At 37.9% G+C, this 22,355-nt stretch overlaps 1 protein-coding gene across 2 annotated transcripts in view; it reads right to left on the bottom strand.

Moving 5' to 3' along the window:
- The window catches only part of LOC132152783 (bone morphogenetic protein receptor type-2-like), a 72,432-nt gene that overhangs the window by 11,295 nt on the left and 38,782 nt on the right, over positions 1 to 22,355 (bottom strand). The window contains exons 4-7 of one of the 2 annotated variants that reach the window (XM_059561679.1): positions 6,249 to 6,356; positions 6,059 to 6,150; positions 5,682 to 5,912; positions 1,592 to 1,706 (exon numbers count right to left, since the gene is read on the bottom strand). In XM_059561679.1, coding sequence (XP_059417662.1) covers positions 1,592 to 1,706; positions 5,682 to 5,912; positions 6,059 to 6,150; positions 6,249 to 6,356 — 546 coding nt within the window. Of the gene's footprint in view, positions 1 to 1,591; positions 1,707 to 5,681; positions 5,913 to 6,058; positions 6,151 to 6,248; positions 6,360 to 22,355 lie in introns of both variants that reach the window. The other variant, XM_059561678.1, reaches the window with a different exon arrangement.

Here is a 22,355-nt window from a genome sequence, read left to right on the forward strand (position 1 = left end):
TGCAAGCCACCGTTCAAAGACACATTGTAAAAAATGAATAGTGTCTCGTTCATCTTACAGAAAACATTCTGTCTGACCCAGATGTGCAGATTAGAGAAGGCAGCTTCTATGTGACGCAGCAGAGCAGTCAACTGGCTCCGCCGATGGTCTTTGGGTGGCTTCACGCAGCTTTTTTTAACCCATGTGGTTAGGCACACATTCCTGCTGAGCTATGGAGGCACAAGGCAGCTGAAGGCACTGAGAGTGTCGAGTCTTCAGCACTCAAGACAAGAAACAAGTCAAAGAAACTCTAAAGCAGCACATAAAGACAACAAGAACATTCATCTTGCCCAAGACTGCATTCAGCCTCTATTTTCGTTCTACATGACTTTATTAAAAAGCTTGTCATATCTTATGAACACATCTCCGCCTCCGGGGTCTGTTATGGTTTATATCGCTGCTAAATTATATGCCAATCAAACTCAAAGCAAACTCTGTTGACACTGAAATGGAAAGATACATACTTGCTTCTTATTTGAAGATTTAAAGTCAGTCATCAAACGGCTTTTAAAGGAATCCTGAATTGTTATGAAATTATGATCATCTTTAAAGTCTCCTATAGTGGTCAGATGACTCATGTTCACATGTTCGTACTACAAGCTGGGACCACACTTAAAATGGTTGTGTTAGGATGTATTTCTCCAATGAGACTTTAATAATTTATATGCCCATTACATTATTATTATTATTATTAGTATTATTACCCATTATTGTGGTGATTCAGCCACCACTAGCAGAAACAATGTGAATTTGCATTATTCATAGATTGATATCTTCAGTAAATACAATTCCGTTCAAAAGTTTGGGGCAAGATTTTTTTTCTAAGTCTCTTATGCACGTTTATTTGATCAAAAATACAATACAATTGTAATATTATATGTACTATTTAAAGTAACTGTTTTCTATTTTAATATACTTTAAAATGTAATTTAAAGTATTCAAAAGAAATTCAGCATCATTACTCCAGTCTCCAGTGTCACATGATCCTTCAGAAATCAGTCTTATATGCTGATTTGCTGCTCAAGAAACATTTATTAATATGATTATTATTCAAAACAGTTGTGCTGATTAATATGTATGTGGAAACCATTTTTGCAGGATCCTTGATAAATAGAAAGTTAAAAACGTTTACATTTATTCACTTAGCAGATGCTTTCATCCAAAGCGACTTACGAATGAACGACATTCAAAACCGAACTCTTAATCTTTTGTAAACATCATAAATATCTTTACTGTCACATTTGATCAATGTAATGCATTTCTGCTCAATAAAATCTTAAATGGTATTTTGCTTTACTCATTAAGATTTTTTCCCCAATTCCCAATAGATAAAATCCAGTTGCACCCTACATTTGGTCTCATTAAATAAAGAATCGTTTCACCTGACCTCGAGAAAATGACACAATTCACCTTTAAACACAGATATCAATTGGTTTAGAGCAACAAAGCTTCATTACTTCAAATGGGCTATCCAAATATTCCTCAAGGAGGTGAAAAATGAAGAAAGCGCTAGAGTGAGGGATGTGTGCACAGATGTAGAGGTGACCCTCACCTCCTCTCAGGAGCTCAGTGTGCAGGTAGGCCAGTCCTCTGGTGACTGAATGTGCCAGACGACAGCAGCTCGCCCAGTCCAGCGTGTGCAGACTCAGGTATCGACACAGAGAGCCCTACAAACAGACACAGGACAGTTAAACTAGCACACATACATAACCTGTAACTGCTCAAAGACGCCACTAAAAGGGACATAAAAGAACATGGACGTGATATTTATTGCAGTAGAAGTAACATCCTTTTTGCAGAAAATAATAACTGAGATTTTAACACTGCTCTACAACAATCTATCCACATCAACACGTCTTTTTTCCTCATTGCTTTAACATCAGCATTTTAAATCCCTGCAGAGCAGATATGAAGCTTATGAAGCTCTTGAATAATGAATTGGAGCTTCAACAAAGTTGTAATGTAAAGCTGCCTGCAACTAATAACTGCCTCTGGGGTTTTTAGGAAACGCAATTAAAACTACCAGCATCAACAAATAGCCAAGTAGATAACGGATCATATTTTCCCCCTAACTAAACTACAGAAATAACACTGTAAATTATATTTATTTCAACAGGAAGCTTTTGTACATACAGTACATGAGGTGCTTTAGAGAGGCAGATGTAAATGTGTGTGTTGTAGAAATTCAAAAGGTGGTGCAAATAGTTGCTTATTGGTTAACGGTCACTGTGGCAAGCTGCGTTTAAGGTTGAATTAAAATATAACTAAAATCAGCTTTTTTTTATTTATTTTGTGTGTGTGTGTGTGTGTACAAACAATTATACTATTGCAAAAAAATTTAATCACACAGCCCTGAAATACACACTGATAGCAAATTGTCTCTGCAGTAATCCGAGCTAAACACTACCAATAACAAGACATAGATCAAGAGATTGTTGACCTGTCATCTAAGATGGAGGGGTGCAAGTGATTTTTGAGGCACTCTGGGTAGAGGAATAATTATGTACCTGCAAGTGTACATCAGAGCCACAAATGCCAATCGTTTTCCCTGCCTGAGTCTCCCTGTTACCATAGCGACAGGAAAAATGATGTTATGTCCGGACATTGGTCCTGTTATTCCATCTTTCTAATAATGTGTGACAGACAGAACATTGACTGATACGGACACAGACTTTGCTCCAAAACCTAGTGTGCTGCTTGCTGTCTGCTGCCTACATAGTCTTCTAAGGCAGCATCCTAACTGACATGGAACCCTATAAGTGATGATTCAGAACTCTTTTTAGGCACACATGCCACATAAAACAACACAAATGGCTCTTCAGGTGAAGTGCACGGTAGATTTCACTCGTAACTGATTCCACTGAAGTTTGACTTCAGTCTGTCGCTAAGCAAAAGAAAAGACAAGTATAACAATGAAGAGCACACACACATTTGATAAAAATCAATTCACTTTTTTATTCATACTTTTCAACCCAGAGTGATGATACTTCTCTCTATTTGAGTTCAAAAGATACAGCATTATAAGAAATAATCCACAGAGTTCTAAAGCAATCCATCAATTCATGTCTAAATAGGAAGTGAACATTCACCTACAAGGGTTTTTCCTGTACCTTGGCTTTAGGCTACGAGTACATCAGAAGTGAAAGAGTGCAAAAGCAAGCACAGCGATGTCTCAACAGAGTGCTGTCTGTCTGCAGCCAGACACAATAAAGGTGTGTCACATTCCTCACTGCCGTTCAAAAGGCCCAGGCGGGTAGAACAGGCACACTCACGGACAAACTTGCGAGTTATGACATGTCAAACAGGAATGAATAGGGAAATATGTTGCGAAGAACGCTGGGCTATTGTTATCGTAAGTTTTGAGGAGGGTATGACTAAGAGGAGGGTATGACTAAGAATGAACTGTGCCCATAGATAGATTTGTTTATTTGTATGTGGTGTTTGCATTGTTTTGGCACACAATTAAAGGAATTATGCAAATTAGATAATGGCATAAACATGTCGAAGACAGGTAATAGCATACAAATGCTTTTGTTCTAAATGAAATTTGCACTTCGTAATTTCCCAACTTGCAAGCAGGATCCGAGTGCAAGGTTTTCAAGGATGCAGCAGACTTCTGCAATCTGACGTACTTTACTGGGAATGTGACGTGACATTCAGCCAAGTATGGTTACCCATACTCAGAATTCGTGCTCTGCATTTAACCCATCCAAAGTGCGCACACACACAGAGCAGTGAACACACACCCGGAGCAGTGGGCAACACACACCTGGAGCACTCGGCAGCCATTCATGCTGCGACACGCCCGGGAGCAGTTGGGGGTTCAATGCCTTGCTCAAGGACACCTAAGTCGTGTTATTGCCGGCCCGAGATTCGAACCCACAACCCTAGGGTTAGGAGTCAAACTCTCTAACCACTAGGCCATGACTTCCCCCGCATCGCTTCACCAAAGCACTCCAGACACCCATATTGACTGTTTAAAAAGTTGAAAGTGCACTCAACTGCATATATATGCGTAGTTAAAACACTCATTTAATGAGTTTTGATGAGTAACTGCTACTATGTTCAATAAAAACGTACACAAACATCTAAAATTCAGTTGAACACCTTATTTTTCCTATGTTATTTAAATGCAGTGTTAATTATGCCCAGAAGTTTTCTGAAGTAGAATCAATGTATAAAAAGCCTTCTTTAAAAAGAAAGGAGACATGTTTGTGTTTAAAAATATGACTTAAATACAGTGCTATAAAGTAGGGTTGTGACGGTCAGGACATTTTTCCACCAGTTAATCGATGTGTGACGACACCAGTAATACCGGTATCACCGCGGGGGCAGGGGCATTCCCTCTTTTCCTAGCTTTTCTTCACGTTTTACTTTCACTTTTGAATTAGCAGTAGTTCAGTGTCAATTGCTTGAATGCAACAACAAAATACAATGTCAAACTGACTTTATATATAAAAGATAGAACTTTTATTAACAAAACAAATAAAAATACACCATTCTATAGGGCAGGCTATGCCTAATATAAAATAACAAATAACTTACATTAAGTTTAAATAGGTATACAATACTGAAAATTGGATAAGTGTACATGTATAATATATAACTAAATGAATAAGAAACGTAGAACGTTTATTATCAAAACGAATAAGAAAGCTCGAAGGCACAGCATACACCTTGATGTCAAATAAAATAATTGAATGACACAAAGTTTAAATAAAGTAAAAATTACCAAACAATGTGTAACCAATCAAATGAGAACAATCCAAAATCACCTTATATAAACTGCAAAAGTCAACAGGCTTTTCAAAATCCAAAATATGGCCAAACAGGTGCTTTCGCATTTCATCTGGAAACTAAATCATCCTCCATCGTCTTGTATGCCACTCACTCACTCTTGATTTTATGCTTCTTTAAGGTCATTCTTTAAACCTAAATTTTTTTTTAAGCTTTTTACTTTGTATTGTATTTGTATTTTGCAATTGTATTTAGGGCTTCAAACTTCATAGCTGTGTTCATTTGTGAAGATCATCACAGAGCTTATTTTCTGCAAAAATCCAAAAGCCAATGGAAAAATCCTATTGGGTTCTGTCGAGGGATACTAGTCCAAAAAAACGTCATTCTTGCAGCACATTACTTCAGCACATTTAGTACTGCACTGGATTGCAGGTGGTTAGTGAATACAACAGAGAAATTAGTGCTGAAACACTTCTCAAAAAAGTGGCGCAGCTGTTTAGTGAATTCATCTCTGTATTTAAAATGGACAGAAAAACACTTTATCTGACTGCAATTGGCAGACGAATACAGAATAAGTGAATGAAAACAATAGGAGTCATTCAGAGAGAGAGAGAGAGAAAGATGAACAGGCACATCTAAAACACAAAGCTGACATCCAAGTCACCCTTCTCATGCTGCCTGCTGGAAATGCATCTGAATCATGGATAAAAATATCTGACCAGATAGCGTCAGGACATTCGACTCCACTCTCGACTTTGGCAGAAATAGAATAAAACGAAGAGATGAGGAATAAAGGACAGATGAAGGTAAAATGTGGAAAACCACACCAAGCAGGGCACCAGAGCCGTGTCACATACAACTTTAAGGATGAGAGAAAGAATGGCTTGTACCAGATTCATACTTACATGAGGGTAGTACTCCATAACCAGCAGGTACTCCATCCGCCCATCCGCTGTGAGACGCTCATCGCCAACAATAAAACGAGCGATGTTGTCATGCTCCAGAAGAGGGATTCGGTAGATTGAGCGCTCATTCACAAAGTTCTGCCGATTAGCATAGGTAAAAACCTTTACAGCAACTGGGCGTTCATCCAGTGATCCTTTATAGACAGAACCGTAGCGTCCTCGACCAATCAACTGCATACATAAATAGTCAGGAGTCAATTGTAGCAGATGTTACATGATAAACAAATACAGATGGTTCGACTTCATTACAATACAATTCAAAATCAAAAAATGCTTATGTGCACATATTTGGTGGCAGCTAGAAGAGCTGAACTCACTTCCAGGAGTTTTAAACTGTCTAAATCCAGAGATGGTTCTGACGGTGCAGCCTCTATCATGTCCATGTTGTGCAGACGCTGTTTACACTCGCCTGTAACAACACACACACAGTGCATCACAACACTGTAACAACATGACATGACCTTTTTTCTTAAATAGCCACTAAGTACACAGAGTACTGCATCTCACCCATCATCATGCGATAGCCGAAGAACAGCGCCACGATCAAGACCGCTACTATAGAGACAGACGCGAGGGCGATGAAGATGGCCTCATCTCTGTGCAAAGGCTGCTGCTCTTCTGGAGAAAGAGGGAAGAGAGAAGAAGAAAGAAAGGCATGTTAGACCTTTAATCGTTATTTGCATTTAAGCTAATTTTAGCCTTTGAATTTGCACGTTATATGAATAAGAAATCTACATGCTGTCAATTACCACCAAAAAAAAAAACATTAATAACAAACTAAAATCATTAAACATACAGTAATGCACTTATAATTAAGAATTAAGCAGGTGAAATGTTATTACAACTGTTTTCTATTTTAATATACTTTCAAATGTTATTTATTCCATGGAAAAGCTGAATTTACATATTTTTTTAAAAAGTTTTCAAAACCAGAAAGACAACAGCATTCCTTTGAAATATAAATATTTTGTACCATTATAACAGTCTTTACTTTTTTGTTTTTTTTTAAAGATGTGAATATGCATTCGCTGGACAAGAACAATAATACACTTGTTTTTGAGTGATGTGAGCTAAATAATCAGCATTTTTTACATTTATTATTTTTTTGGCTGATGTTAATTAAGTTATTAAAGTGTCATCCTGATAAACAGTTTGTCTATTGCTGCCCAGAGGCATTGAGTGAGGTAAAAGTAGAAAATATTTTTCTATGACATTAACACAGCTTAACAGGTGCTGAATCTGAAACGTTCCATTCATTTTCAAATATCTGCCCTTATGATGCGATTTGTTAATCCTGAACTCATACAAATGTGTCCACCAGTTTCTGTTCAAATCTAACAGTCCACTCACCAAAAGAAATCCTATTAACTTCAGTTCAAGGAAATCAGAAAAAAAAAAACGTAAAAAAAACTAAATCACAGTTGGAAAAGTCAGCATCATCTATCAAAATGACTAAAAATGTTCTGGTCTGTCATGTGCGCGAGTCACACAGACCGCTGCCTTCAAAATCCAATTAAACCCAGTGCTAGCTTTCTTTAGCTTTTCATTCTTTTCACTTTCTCCATTTTCGCACTCCGCTTCAGACACAGACATGTCCTTGCATACAAGAGTGAGAGCTTCGAGGCAAGAAAGCCGCTCTCACACAAAAAGAGCTAAAGACAGAGAAAGATGAGTAGGAATGATAAAACCGCAGCTTAGGACTTCAGTTTCAACCCGAGAGAAAGAGAACAAACACATAAAATGGCACAACAGCCTCTCAAAATCAAACCCCTTCACGCAACTGCTTTGAGATGATGACTAAATAAAACTTCAGATGAAATCAGGCTTAAAATACTGGGCATGCTTACATGTTTTAATTCATTTGTGAATTGATTCATGCAGAATGCAACTGGAAATGTGGAATTTAACTGTGTTTATCTTCAAGGCAATGACTGTGGATGTATGGGAAGAAAAAAAAAGTCTACTGCAGGAGCTAGACCGGCACCAGACCTGCAGTGTTACCCTATCACAGCTCAAAAAGGTTTGGGATTCTCAAGACAGATCAATAAATATGAGATTCAAACCACAGCAGTGCGTCAGGCAGCATGCTGGTGTTCGCTTCTGGAAAGTGATCTCTCATACACAGCCACGCTCATTTAACGCTCAGAGGATAAAACACAGGCATTTATAGATATTGATAGAAAAAACACTCATTCTCACGTATACATAGACACAGTTTACATGTCTTGGAGCCGGCGGCATTAAGCTCGGAGGCAGAATGTCTGAGCGTCCCTCCCTCTTCCAGACTGTATGAACAAGTCTACTCCCTGTATGTCTCCCTCCAGCTCCCTGTCCATTATGAAAGCTCTCATTCCTTTCTCACACCTCCATATTTCAAATTCCATATGTATAATATATTACAACATCATGGAGATGTACAAGGATAATACTATTGCATTCTTTGAAATTACCATTAAATATAAAATATACACCAATCGTTCAGTATCATGGTATATACCAAAAAGTATTTATATGTTTCTATGCCCCCCCCCCCAAATGATATCTCATTTGGCTCAAAAACTTGTTACGCATAATAATAGTATATTAAACGTCACATATCTTCTTATTGGCTGTGATTGTGTCACGTCACAAAGTAGTTTTACGGTTAGTGTGGACAGACAAATGATTTGTCGATGGACAGTGTAAACCCTCACTTAAAATCTATGAATATTATTACATTTGATACCAAATAAAATAACGTAACAAAATATAAAAAAAACAAAACAAATTCAATTTCTATTAAGAAAATACTTTTTAATCAAAATAACGGACAGGCGTGTTTTAAAATGAATGATATACTGTACTGTTCATACTGTAGTTTTTGGATAATTTCTATTCTATAATTTTACCATCTCCACTGTACTGTGGTACTGCCATGACAGGGTTTCTAATGGCTTTCAACACACTGAATAACTCACTCCCAACGATCCACAGGAGTTTGTTGTCACGTTACATTCTTCTCCAGTCATGTTATGTCCTTCATGGAGACACATGGAGTGATGATTCTCTGTAGCCTCGAGTTTGATCACATCACGAGCTGAACTTCGGTCCTTCACATTCTTAGACACCGAGCATCAGGAGTCAGGACAGATGCAGTTTCCCTGGGTAACCAGAACTCAGAAATCACCAGCTCCCGCTCATAACGCCTGGCAATCGTGTGCAGTCACAACCTTCCTGCAATAAAGTCTGTCTTGCCTAAATTTGTATCTTTCCTCGCTTTCTATTTTGTATTTCTGTCAGTACTATAAAATATGATTTGAGAAAGGGGTAAAAATGTTTGTAGATTAAAAAAAAATAAAAAACACTGGATGGATATTTATCATTTTAGGGTGGTTGTGTACACACACTCCCAACACACATTTCAGTTCAAACTGCTTGTAAAAGTACATGTAGCATCCGAAGGCCCCCTTTAACACTGACAAAATTAAAGGATTTAGCAGGTATATTAAAACTGACATCTCCAATAAAACAAAAACAAAAATACTGAATACTGAAATACTGAATACAGAAAAATACTGATGACTCATCCTGCACTACACCACTTTTTGTCCAATCAAATGCTTTTTAGAGTGAGAATCCATCCTCCTGTGGCTCTGATGTAATTAGAGACTTAAAGATAATAATAAAAAAAAAGTTGACAAGCTTTATAGTCTTTATAAGACAGACACTGTACTCATCAAGGAGACTTTAAATGGTCACCCAAAAACTTTCATCATTTACTCATGATCTTAAATCAGCTGTTTTGTTCACACAATAGAAAGTCCAGAACTCTATGTTAAGACGGTGTCTTAAGTAATAGTTTATCCAACTAGCAATTAGCCAAAGGGTAACCAATCCTACTTATCGATTCAAATTAGACCAGTCTACCTTTCTGTAACTGATTTTGAAAAGTTATGACCAGTCTACTCTAGAAGAAAAAAAATAAAAATTCCATGACTATCTTTTTAAGATTAGTCTAAGCAGTTTATGCAACCGGCCGCAGAACTCCATAGCAACTGCACAGTAACACAATACAAAACAGGCTTTTCAGAGACTGGCTACAATTCACACTACAAAAAACATTTGGGTTTTTAGCCATGATTTGTAGGTCTTCTGCATTGCACAGACGTCACAATATACTGATATTGATGATAACAGTCATAATTCAAAAATTAAATATTGTTATTAGAGCTGCACGATTAATCAAAATAAAACTACTGCGATTTAAATACATTTATACCACGGGCTGCTGAACGCTTGATTCTGATTCTAAAGTGTGCAGTTATTTTCCAGGAAACGCTCAGCTAGGAAGTAGATCCAGGTCTGTCAACCGCATTACAGTTCCATATCACTTCATCAAATTATTTCAGTCATTTCAAAGGTCCCATACACTGATAGAGCAAACAAATATGTAGATACAATATAATAACATCTGCAGGAATAGGCACTTAACTGTTTCTTTGTTATATTTTTGCACAGTTATGGTTACAAAATATCTCTCCCCCTCTCTACACTCGTATTTTGAGGGTTATTTATTGAGTAAAAAAGACAAAACACAAAATCAATTTAAAGATTAATTAGACTGATAGCATCGTTTATTAAAATATTTTTTTTATTTAGATCTCAGTATTGTTAGCATTATTTTGTCCACATTAATCATGAATGAAAATCTGATATTGATACAGTCCTAATTACTAAAAATGCACAAAAGTGGTGTGCAGGTGCGCAGGTGCGCATGCAACCGAAATAAAAAATGAGCTGTTTAAATAAGTTCAGGCTCATTTGCGCACTGACATGGTTGACAGCTGTAAAAGCACAATCACCGTTTTAAATCAACTAACTGTAATACTGAATAAAATTTCCATTCAAACTGAAAGCATAAATCTAGGCTACGTGCTGCTGATTTCAGAGAAAACGCAAAACTGCCACCGATGCGCTTCACTCGGCAGCGCACACACTCACTTGCTGTCAACCTGCCAAAATAAAAGCCGATTTTACGGTTGATAATTTATATAAAAAAGTTAATATAAAAAATGCACATATTATCATTGTAGTTTTAAGTGTACTATAAAATAATTGTATTTTTATTTAATACTTTATATTTAAAAACAATAGTATTATCGCACTTTATTATGGTTAAAAAAAACTACATAAACTGCAATAGTTATTATTACTATTATAGATTTATTTGTTTATAGTTATATTTAATGGGTCACATTACGTGCAGTGTGAGCACCAAACCAAATCTCCAGGTGCTCTCATGAGAACCAGACTGAAAAACCTTTTGTGCACACCTGCTAATTATACTATATGTGCATAGCCTTTTTCAGACTATTTTACCTGCACTGCTATTTGAATAGAGTTTCATCAAGCAAACTCATTCTCCACCCCCAAAAACTCTTGCCATTCACTGTGTAAAGGTTAAAAGAGGCACAGCTAATGAATAAATTAATTAAGGGAAGTGAGCAGATGCTTGTTCGCTCACAGCTACGCTGGCAGACAACTCATCAGCACAATAAAATGATGGACTCAAACTAGTGTTTCTGGCACATGCTGTTGTGGAATTTGATTCTTACAGACACGCACGTACATACGAACTGCTGGCTATCAGCTCGCTTGCACGGCTCAGAGCAGAGCTTCGAGAAGGGACAGACTTCTTCATTTGCTCTATCTGCAGCAGAGCCGCAACTGCATTAAAGTACAACAATGACCAGCAGTCCGGAAGAATTTCCTCCTATTCACTTTCTCCTTCGAGATTTCAACTCAAAGCTTTCTAAGCTATGAATCCGAGCCCACAGACTTCCGCAGATTCGGAATGCCATTCACAAAAGTCGTACACATCCTTTGCCTCTTGAGTCATTATTTATTAAACATAATGGCTAATTTAATTGTGCTTTCACCTATCATTAAGAGTACAGCACTCTTGTACATTGTCTACAGCAGGCTGTGGCACTTGCATGTTAGTTCAGTTTAACACATTATACCTAATCGATTCCACAGATTTTTCCTAAAAATTGATGCAGAAAATGTGAACAAAAAGATTTCATCTGGGCAAATTTCATTTGTCATAGCAATAAATTACAGGAAATTGAGAGAAGGAGACACAGACAGAGAGAGAGATGACAAAAGAGACAGACAAAATAGAGCTCTTGTACAGTGAAAAACGAAACTGATTTCACAGAGCAATATGAAGACAGCAGATGACAGATAGACTGAATGAGAAAAGCATTGACCACAATGCACAAAAGATGATCTATAAGAAAAAGCCAGGCAATGGCTCATCTGTGAGAAAAAAAACAAAACAGAAACAAATAGCAAAGTGCTCCATCTGCAATCAGTCAGGGGTTTCACAAACAAGGTCATCCTTAAAATGCTCTTGTCTCCTATTCACCAACAATGTATTCTCTAAAAGCAGATACATCTGGCATAAAATCACAGGAAGCAGAAATGAATCAGTGGTTCTACTGGACGGAGATAGATTTCAATAAATGTTTGAAGAAACATGGTCTTCTTTTTAGACATTTTAAAAGTGTGATTTTCAGAGTTGGAAAAGTAATTTAAAAATTAATAAAATCATAAAACTTAGTGGGCACTTTTAAGATTAATATAACTTTTCTAAACTCTAAAATATTTCATAAGTTAGAAATTGAATCCAAATAATTTTTTAAGTCATTATCATTAATGGTAAATCACAAAAAAAAAAAAAACAACAAAAAAAACTTCCTTGGTCATGGGGCCTTTGAATATTTTTGTGGGCATTAAAAACGTTGAAAACCATTGGTGTAACAATTTATAAAGTATAAAAATGCCTAATTTTGATGAATGGTACAGTATCTAAACAAAACATCCATATTTTTTTTTTTTTTTAACTTTAACAAGATTGAGAAGTCTAGAGTAACCCAGACCTGCCAAAAGTGTGGGCTGGGAACATTACGGCATAAGACGGTACAATTACATTTTTACTGGCAATCCACCAGTGGAAATGTGTGCCGATCATCAAAATGAATGGGACGAAGGATTCCAAATATAACAGGGATATCAGTTCTCACTGTGACATGGAGTTTTTCCTGTGCGACTTTTGGCTTTTCTTGTCTTTGTAACAGTAGATGTATAGAGGCTCTCTGATGCTCTTTTCCGCCTATCAGGAAGGCCCTTTCCGGCAGTTTGCAGCTTGGCAGCGACAAAGTCAAAAAGGCACTTCCTCTGTGGATAACCTTCTCATTTCTCCCACTTTCACTTCCTGTCCTTCTCTTTTCATTCTCTTTGTCTTTCTTTCTCATTCCGTGCGGATGGCTTTAATCCTCTCACCGCTGATTCAGTGTTCCTCTTTATTCATTTTTTATTCATGGCGACTGCTGTATAATTCCTGGCCGTCTGAGCCTACTGCAATTCATGCCACTCTGATGAATAATCTCATGGAGAGCGACTGGATTTGCAATAAAGAAGATAAATGGTGACAAAAACAGCCTTGTTTGCATAAGTGAGTTACAGTGCTGGCCATAGATTTCACACTGGTGGGGGCAGAGACATTTCAAGCTGATCGGAGACCGGTCCTTTTGTTGGTCATTATGATTTACATTATGTTCAGCATCACACAGCAACACAGCTGTGGGTTTGAGGGAGAGAGAGAAAGCCAGTTTCCCCTGAAATCCCCTGATATTGTCAGGTTTACATGACATCTTAATAAAGGTGGAGGTGAAGAAAATGTTTCATTTTGACAGAGAGCTGTTTTGCCATAAGATAACAGATGTGATGAAATATCTAGAGGTCAAACTCTGAACTCTTTAACTGTCCCTAGTATCAGGAAGTCAGACGATTGGATCACAATTTCAAGACGTCAGCAGCAAAAGCAGTCATTTTGAATGTCATTTTAAAATGGTTCGACCGAATCATTAAAAAGCATCAAGTAAAGCTCCTAAAAGCACCATAAGCCCTATTTTCCAGCCCAAGCTTCATGTGTAAATAGGAAATACGTCAACACGGGACACAAAACTGCACCTGTCAGGTTATTTCATGGGGTCTTTAAAAATTTTGTTTTGGTCTCAAATTAAAAGCCGACACAGTGTCTAGACATCTGTAGACTGATGTTCAAGGCGAGCACCGGGCTCAGGTTTCTCACAGCAGATTGCACGTCTATGACCGTGAACCCTGTGACCGCATATATGTTGATCTTTGTGACCCCTGTCACGAATAGAGGTCGACCGATATATCGGGCCGATATTTGTCATTTTTTAATATAGCGGCATCGGCCGATATCCGTGTTTAGTAGTGCTGATTTAAAGTCAGGCACGTCTGTGGGCGGCCCCGTGTTATTGGTGCAGTGGAAAGTGCTGCAGCAGCATGTGAAGCACCCCAAGCCAAAACTTTTGGAAGATTCAACAACAGTCCTGGGAGATAAAGGTAATCAGAGAATTTCACTCTGTAAATGGGGTGGAGAAGTTGGCAGCTCTAACAAACACTGCAGCGTGACGTTACCAAAGTAAACTGTCTCTGATGTTACTCTGACCCGCTCACAGACAGCACCGTGCTCGGAGAGACAGCTGTCCTGGAGCTGCCCAGAACGGTGAATCACATTTGTTCGGAGGCATGGTTTGATGCAGACAATAACCAGTTTTCCATCCAACTCATTTGTATTTAGGGATGTCAATATTCGATAATTTCCATGATCAATCGTCGTTTAAATTAACAATCAATTAATATCATTAATGCTGCAAAATACTTCTGCAGCGGTATTATTATTATGTGTTAAAGAGCCACTTGGAAAAAAAAGCTTTCTGACCCGAATTAAAGGGCCTTTAGTCTGAATAAAATGCTAGTAGCAGGACTGTAAAATGAATAGATGTGATTATGATTATTTGATAAAATGAAGAGAGCGCGCCATACGTTTGAGATCATTTTACTTTGTTGACTGTTTCCCGTCAAGGAGACCGATGAATGCGCCTCTTTAAAGGCCATGTTGCAGGTTAACCACCACTTTCGATTAATGGGTACATAAATCACTCAAGATATGTATATCATTTTTAAAATGTCTCAAAAATGGTCTTAAAGACCTATTTTTTAAGTTTTTGATATTAAACGTTTTTTTTTACGCAACTGGGCGATGACGTCACGTTGGGGAGAAGTCGAGGAAAGGTAGCCTCAGTCTAGTATGATGCCGCGTTCCAGGCAACCCGTAACTCGTGTTTTTCCAACCTTAAACCCATGAAAGTGCACAGGAACGGCAATCAAACTCGTGACTTCCCACCCGTGAACTCGTGTCTCGTACTAGATCGATGTACTCCGAGTTCCGAGGTCACACAGCACGCAAAACAACAATGACAGCCCCTACGGATTATACTGCCTACGGATGTAGTGTTTATGCAAGTGGTACACGTTGAAAAAACGATTTTAGGTCAATGTAACATTGCAATAAAATAAATAATCTAGTTACAATTCCTTGCGCTCAGAAAGTTTGGCGTAACTTGCCTGGAACGGTACAAAGTCGTTAGTCGTGGTATGAAATAGTGATAACGAGCTCAAAAACCTGCCTGGAACGCAGCATCAGAACTGACGTTATAGCGACTGACTGGGATGAGGAAGAGGTGGCAAGAGCCAACATGTATGATGGGCCGCAGCCGTGTAGTTTCGAACCTGCCAGACGTGAGAGGGCAAATAAGGAATTGCCAAGAACTGATGTCCGTCCAAGCTAATTAAATGCATGGTCCGAGGAGAAAAAGTGGAGAGTTGGTGAAGTGTCCTGGTGAGTTGCTATCGTTTAGCATCGCAGCAATGAGCACTGGAGCTAGTCTACGAGCAGCAGTGCACAATAACGACACACACACACATATATATATATTATTTTTTATTTTTTTACTGTCATTGAGTAGCACCGAGTGAAATCAGATCAACGTTTTCTTTATATCTAGCGGCAGTGATCATGACGTTAGTTCAGATAAGTACCGGTAACCTTTGTCATAGTGTCGTAGAACTGGTAAACGTTGTCTTTGTCATCTAGAAATAGAATACCTTTAAATGGTTTTGTGGTGCTCGTTGTTGTATTTTAAAAGGCAACTGCAATGTTTTCAAATGACACTATAGTAGTGGTGCAACGGATCATCATTGATCCGTGATCCGTTCGGATCAATATCTTCGATTTGGCACACACGTGACCCGTGGATTGATTTATATAAAAAAAATAAATAAATAAAAAGTTGCGCATGTTCAGTCCACACTCAATGGTCATGGCGAGCGGAGGAACGAAGGAGCTTGAACGCCCCGCGCATTTTGGCTTCCCTGTCAGATATAATGATGAAGGAAAGAGGTTAGAGTGAAAAGATTGTGCCAGATTTTTATGAACAGGAGAAGAAAAAGTTGTGGATGAACTATCCCGAGCATCCTCTGTTGCGCACACGACAGACGGGTGGACGTCCAGGGGGACGGAGTGCTATGGGACGATAACTGCTTACCATCACAGCAGACTGGGAGATGAGAAGTCGGGCTATTATGTTAAAAAGAAGATATTATGCCATGTGCACTTTAAGTTGATTTCATATATTTTAATGTAATAATTTAATGTTAATAAAAAAAAGACAAAACGTATGTTTATTTGTCTTGGCCTTTTTTTTTTTTTTCTGATCTGAAAAATGATCCGATCCATACGAGGACGAGCGACCGCGGGTTTGACGAGATGTATTTGGAGGTTATTGCTCACGTCTCGTTCTGCACATATCCAAATGTTTCCATATTCGCAATGTATCTGTTATACTTAACTATACTTTTTTTTAATGTAAACTAGATGGAAAATATCATCCTCTTCACATGAGCAAAATGTGCATAACAGCGGAGTGGACCGGTATACTAGTACGGTCTTTTTAAACTGACCAGTGTAACCTTTTAAATGTTTGGTTGACTCTATTTTCATAATGAACAGACTGCGATGTAAGTTTGAAATTAGAATGCACTTTAGATGTTTTGTGTCATTTATACCAAACACAAATGTTGCTGGTTGCTAGTGTGTTTGCAGCACTACTGTTATTTATTAGTTATATATTTATTTTTATTTTTCAGTTTAATTGATTTTTATTTCTAATTTTTTTTTATTTAAATGTATATTTAAGTTTACATTTATGTTCCAACAAACTTTAAAAATTCTACCTGATAAATGCTCTAAAACTTATGTAAATGATTGACTTGCAGAAAATTAAGATTCGAGAGATGGTTCAAGTCAGTGCTCAATAAATGATGATAAGTTTAGAAATGTTGTGCATCCACTTATTATTAGTGTGACATTTTAGCATGCAAATGAAGAGGAAAACTTCAAAATATAGGCCCTAAACATCGGCAGGACATATCGGCCATCGGCATCGGCTATAGAAAAACCCATATTGGTCGATCTCTAGTCACGAAGAATCACATCTGGGGTCCCCGGTGGAGAGAGTGTGCTGACACGGCCATGAATCAGACACATTCGGTCTGTCTCAGCCCAGCGCCACAGCAACGGCCTCAGTAACAGTCCCATCAATTACACCACCGGCCACGTTCCTCCAGTCGAATCAGTGCGACATAAAGAGAGCACATCCTTCTGTTCAGCTGACACGTCTCCTCTTCATGTGTGCTTTTCACATTCTCTTAGGCCAGAAATGTCATCAAAACCACTTCTAGCTACACAAGGTCAATTTACAAGTCACTTTGCCTTGAAATGTTTCTGAATGATAATCAAAAACTCTATTCAAATATGTGCTGAATTCTCTTAACGGTCAACATGTTTTGTGTCTATAGTATCTACCTGAATAATAATAGAGGAATTATAAAAGGGAGGAGACGAATGGCAGGCAACTGTAAGAATGAAAGGCCTGACTATACTTACAAGAGCAAACTGCAATTTTAATAGACTTTATAGACAGACCACTGTCAGATTTTTTGCACATTACATAGTACCTTCAAATGTTTGAAGAAAATTCAGTTTTGAATCACATGGATAAATTACTGTACAGTTTTAAAATATATTCAAATAGAAAACTCTCATTTTAAACTTTTAATAATAATCTTACCATACCCAAAGTGTTTGTGGTTGTTTATTCGTATGCATTGGAAAGGTTAGGTTAAGTAGCAGGGGTGTACTTTTATTACTGAAAATAGCTGCCCAACATGACTTCAGATTGGACTAACTTGCCTCAAAAGGAACTTTGATAACTCTTTGCCACAGAAATTTGTGATAATATGACTACAAAGGTTTTTATATCATCACAGTAATGCAGAAATGCATGTTAAGGACTGCATGCTTGGCCAAGCATTTACATGTACATTTACACACTTGCACAGAGTATGTTTCTGATTTTAACGGGCCTCTTAGTGATCGAAATCCAGAACACTTTATCTACTTAATTTTCCATCGTGCCGAGAAGTTCAATACTAATTCTCTTCATTTGTTAGTCCCCGGGGCAGATATTCAATACAAGATCTTCTGAAAAAAAAAAAAAAAAAAAAACACTTCTCAAAGTCACATGAATCTGATGATAAAGAAACTGTCCAGCAGTCGCAACCTGAAGTGATGGCTGGCAGAGCTTCTGCCCTTTCACTAGGCACCCGGCCATGTAGTCTCAGCTCTGCACAGTCTGTGTGCCGCCCACATGTCCACACATGCTCGCACTCCAAACACGCCACAAACACACTCAAACAAACAATGATCACGATATCTGCCTCAGCATACACTCATATGCACAGAAACATGCTCTAATGACCCATAAGAGGCAGAAAAGCTCTTAAAATTGGATTTCTAATTGGATGAGCCATAAAAGGCTGAGATTTTATTGCACTTAAAGATATTGTTCACCCAAAAATGAAAATTCTGGCATAAATGACTCCCCCTCATGTTTTATGTTCCACAGAAGAAAGCAATCCATACAGGTTTGAAACGACCAAACTGAGGGCAAGTAAATGATGACAGAACTTTCATTTTTGGGTGAGGTTGCAGTTTATACTAACAAAACCGTCAAGAGCCAGACGGTCTACTCTAGAAGAGACTGAATGAACGTTGCATGTCAGCAATGTGATTCTGGGAAGTGCTTGGAAAGTCAGTGAACAAAGAATCTGTCTATGTTCACATCAGTGTTAGTATTATTTATATACTATGTATTATTTATTATTTAATTTTTATGATTTTTTAATGCACTTTCGATTCATTTTTATATGCTTTTGTCTTTTTTTTATTTATTTATAGCTTTAGTAATTTCAGTACTTCAATTTATGTAATATTAGCTGTAAACATTTCTTGAAGTTTAAGTTCAAATATGTATCATATACCGTATTTATAATTTCAGTTTAATTTCAAATAATGAAAAAAGTTTTGGTTCTAGTTAAAAATAGCTTGTTCACATAATAGCAAAGGGCTATTCAATCAGTCAATAGGAACAGCTTGTCACTAATGGTCGTGGTGGGTTTGGACAAAAAGATTTGAAATCACATTTTGTCACTTTTCTTTTCATTGTGCTTGGACTGACATATTGTTGAAAATTTAACTTTCATTACTGTGGATTCATGGCAACATAGCCCCACCCGCCATGTCATCCCGTTCTGCATAACTTTTTTGCACTTAGAGTGGGCAAACTTATTATGTGTTGCTGGAAACTTACCACATAATTTCTGGTAAGGACGCGGTAAGGCTAACAACATCCCTAAAACTGTAGCAAAATCATTTCAGAACACAGTCTCTTGTGGTGCAGTGCTACAAAATCATATATACCAGAGGGTGGCTACTTTTGATCAATAAAAGCAATGAGGAAAATCAAACTAGAGCAGCCAAGAAAGCTAGTCTGAAAGGATTTAAAGGGATACTCCACCCCAAAATGAAAATTTTGTCATTAATCAGCCACGCCACAAGAATGCGCTGCCTCCAGGTCTCAAGCCTCCAGGTTTGCATCCAAAATATCTTAAATTGTGTTCTGAAGACGAACAAAGCTTTTACGGGCTTGAAACAACATGTGGAACAACATGAGGGTGTGTGTTTGACAAAATTTTCATTTTGGGGTGGAGTATCCCTTTAAGCAGCTATTATACATTTCACCATCATCATCAAGAATAGCAGGGAGGAGGATAAAGTGTAAACTCATTAATACCGCGTTTCCACCGACATCACTTGAAACTATTTTACCAGGAACTTTTTTCCCCAGGAACTATTTTCCCCCCAGACCTGCTGCTTTCTGCGTTTCCACCGCGGTGGTCTAAAGCACCGTGAAGATTAGGCAAATAGTCTGGTGATGTAGGTCCGCGCGCGTTTCTCAATACAAATTACGCTGATTTCTGACTTGCATCCTCGGTAGTATGGACTTTGCGCATTCAACTCGTGAGTGTGATGTCCGCGACGAGGATAATCCGGTAAATCTGCAAACAGCAGCGTACTTGATAACTTCAGTCAGCTCGCCTTGGCTACTGCAATTTTACTCACTGTACATTTACAATAAAACGAAACATGATATCAAATACCACTGCCTCCTTTCGTTTTCATTTAAACATAATAACAGCTGCAGAAATGTACTTAGTTCAGGGAAATGTGTATATATACAGCCATTACAATGAAACAAAATATTATATAAATAGCCTCTTTTTATTTTCATTTTAACATAGATAAATTGAATACAGACCAAAGATAACCTGTTAGATTTACCCAAAACGAATTATATTTTGTTTAACCACTAAAGAGACATCAGAGCCAGCGGCACATATCAGAAGGTCCTGCGGTGGAAACATGGCATAAGACATGATCGAGAGGAAGGGAGACGAGGTGTTAAAGGAGAGAGAGAGAAGAGGTAGAGGTGGTGTGTGTGTGTCTGGGAGATCATTCCCCCACTGCAATTAAAACAGCTGCCCAGATCGATCAGAGGCTTCTCACACTGCGTTCACAGTCTTCTGCTGGGAGATCACACCGTCCATCTAAATGAAACTCGCCGTGAACTGTGAAATGACTCTAAAAGCAGAAGAGCATTTCACATTTTCTGAGCAGGTGTACAGCTTACAAAATCAGTGCAGTACAATGCCAGAGACTAGCAGATGTTTGCTCCTCCTTCTTCTGCAGATAGCAACAGACCTGTTCCACTCCAAGCGAAAAGTGTAAATTAATGCAATTGAAGTTTGCAAACCTTTTTTCTACATTGAATATATTCACACCAGGCCTAATGCACTTTTTTGTTTTTTACATACAAAAATGTATGATTATGTGAATGAAAGGAAAATATTTTTCAGATATGATGCAATCCACAAGAAAACATCCATCTAACAAAAAATCTATAGGATTCACAAATACAAAAAAATTTTAAATCTAAAGGCCCTTTTAGATTTGCATTTTATAAAATGCATTCCAGGATGAAAAGAACGATAGATAGAATGATAGAAAGACAGAACAATTGAAAGGAAGGTTCACAGAAAAGAGTATAAAACATTTTTTTTAAGTATAAAAACAAATCAACTTGGGAAGCTGCAAACAAAACAATAACATGCAAATCTTAAAGGGTTAGTTCACCCAAATATTAAAATTATGTTTTAATATATTAATAACTCACCCTCATATTGTTCCAAACCGGTGAGACCTCCGTTTATCTTCGGAACACAGTTTAAGATATTTTAGATTTAGTCCGAGAGCTTTCTGTCCCTCCATTGAAAACGTTTGTATGGTATACTGTCCATGTCCAGAAAGGTAATAAAAACATCTTCAAAGTAGTCCATGTGACATCAAATGGTCAGTTAGAATTTTTTGAAGCATCGAAAATACATTTTGGTCTAAAAATAGCAAAAACTACGACTTTATTCAGCATTGTCTTCTCTACCGGGTCTCTTGTGAGCGAGCTCAAAACAGTTCACAACAGTTCAGTGATATCCGGTTTGCGAACGAATCATTCGATGTAACCAGATCTTCTTGAACCAGTTCACCAAATCGAACTGAATCGTTTAAAACGGTTCTCGTCTCCAATAAGCATTAATCCACAAATGACTTAATCTATTAACTTTTTTAATGTGGCTGACACTCCCTCTGAGTTCAAACAAACCAATATCCCGGGGTAATTCATTTACTAATTTCATGTAACAGTACACTGACTGAACTGCTGTAAAGAGAGAACTGAAGATGAACACCGAGCCGAGCCAGATAACGAACAAAAGATTGACTCGTTCTCGAGTCAAGAACCGGTTGCATTGGTTTTCGGATCACCAGTAGTGATGGGAAGTTCGGTTCTTTTCCGCAAACCGATTCTTCCCGACATTTTGTTTCAATAAACTGGTTGAAGAAAACGGTTCACCAGTTCTTATGCATTCAACGTAATGGCGTCATTGGCGAAGATTGCCCTTGATTCAAGCCTTTGGTTTACCCGCGCTCATAACATTAACACAGAATCAGTTCAGAATCAATCATCAAAAGAATCAGTTCGTTTCAGACGCTAGTAATTTAACTTCACGCTGAATCACACATGCGCAGTATCATCAGCTCCTCGGTTCTCGAATCAGACGCGTCTGACAGAACCGGATCTTGATTCGAGAACGAGTCAGTCTTTTGTTCATTACCTGGCTCGGCTTGGTGTTCATCTTCAGTTCTCTCTTAAACTGTGTTCCGAAGATGAACGGAGGTCTTAC

Source organism: Carassius carassius, chromosome 11, assembly GCF_963082965.1.
Source record: "Carassius carassius chromosome 11, fCarCar2.1, whole genome shotgun sequence".
NCBI lineage: Eukaryota > Metazoa > Chordata > Actinopteri > Cypriniformes > Cyprinidae > Carassius > Carassius carassius.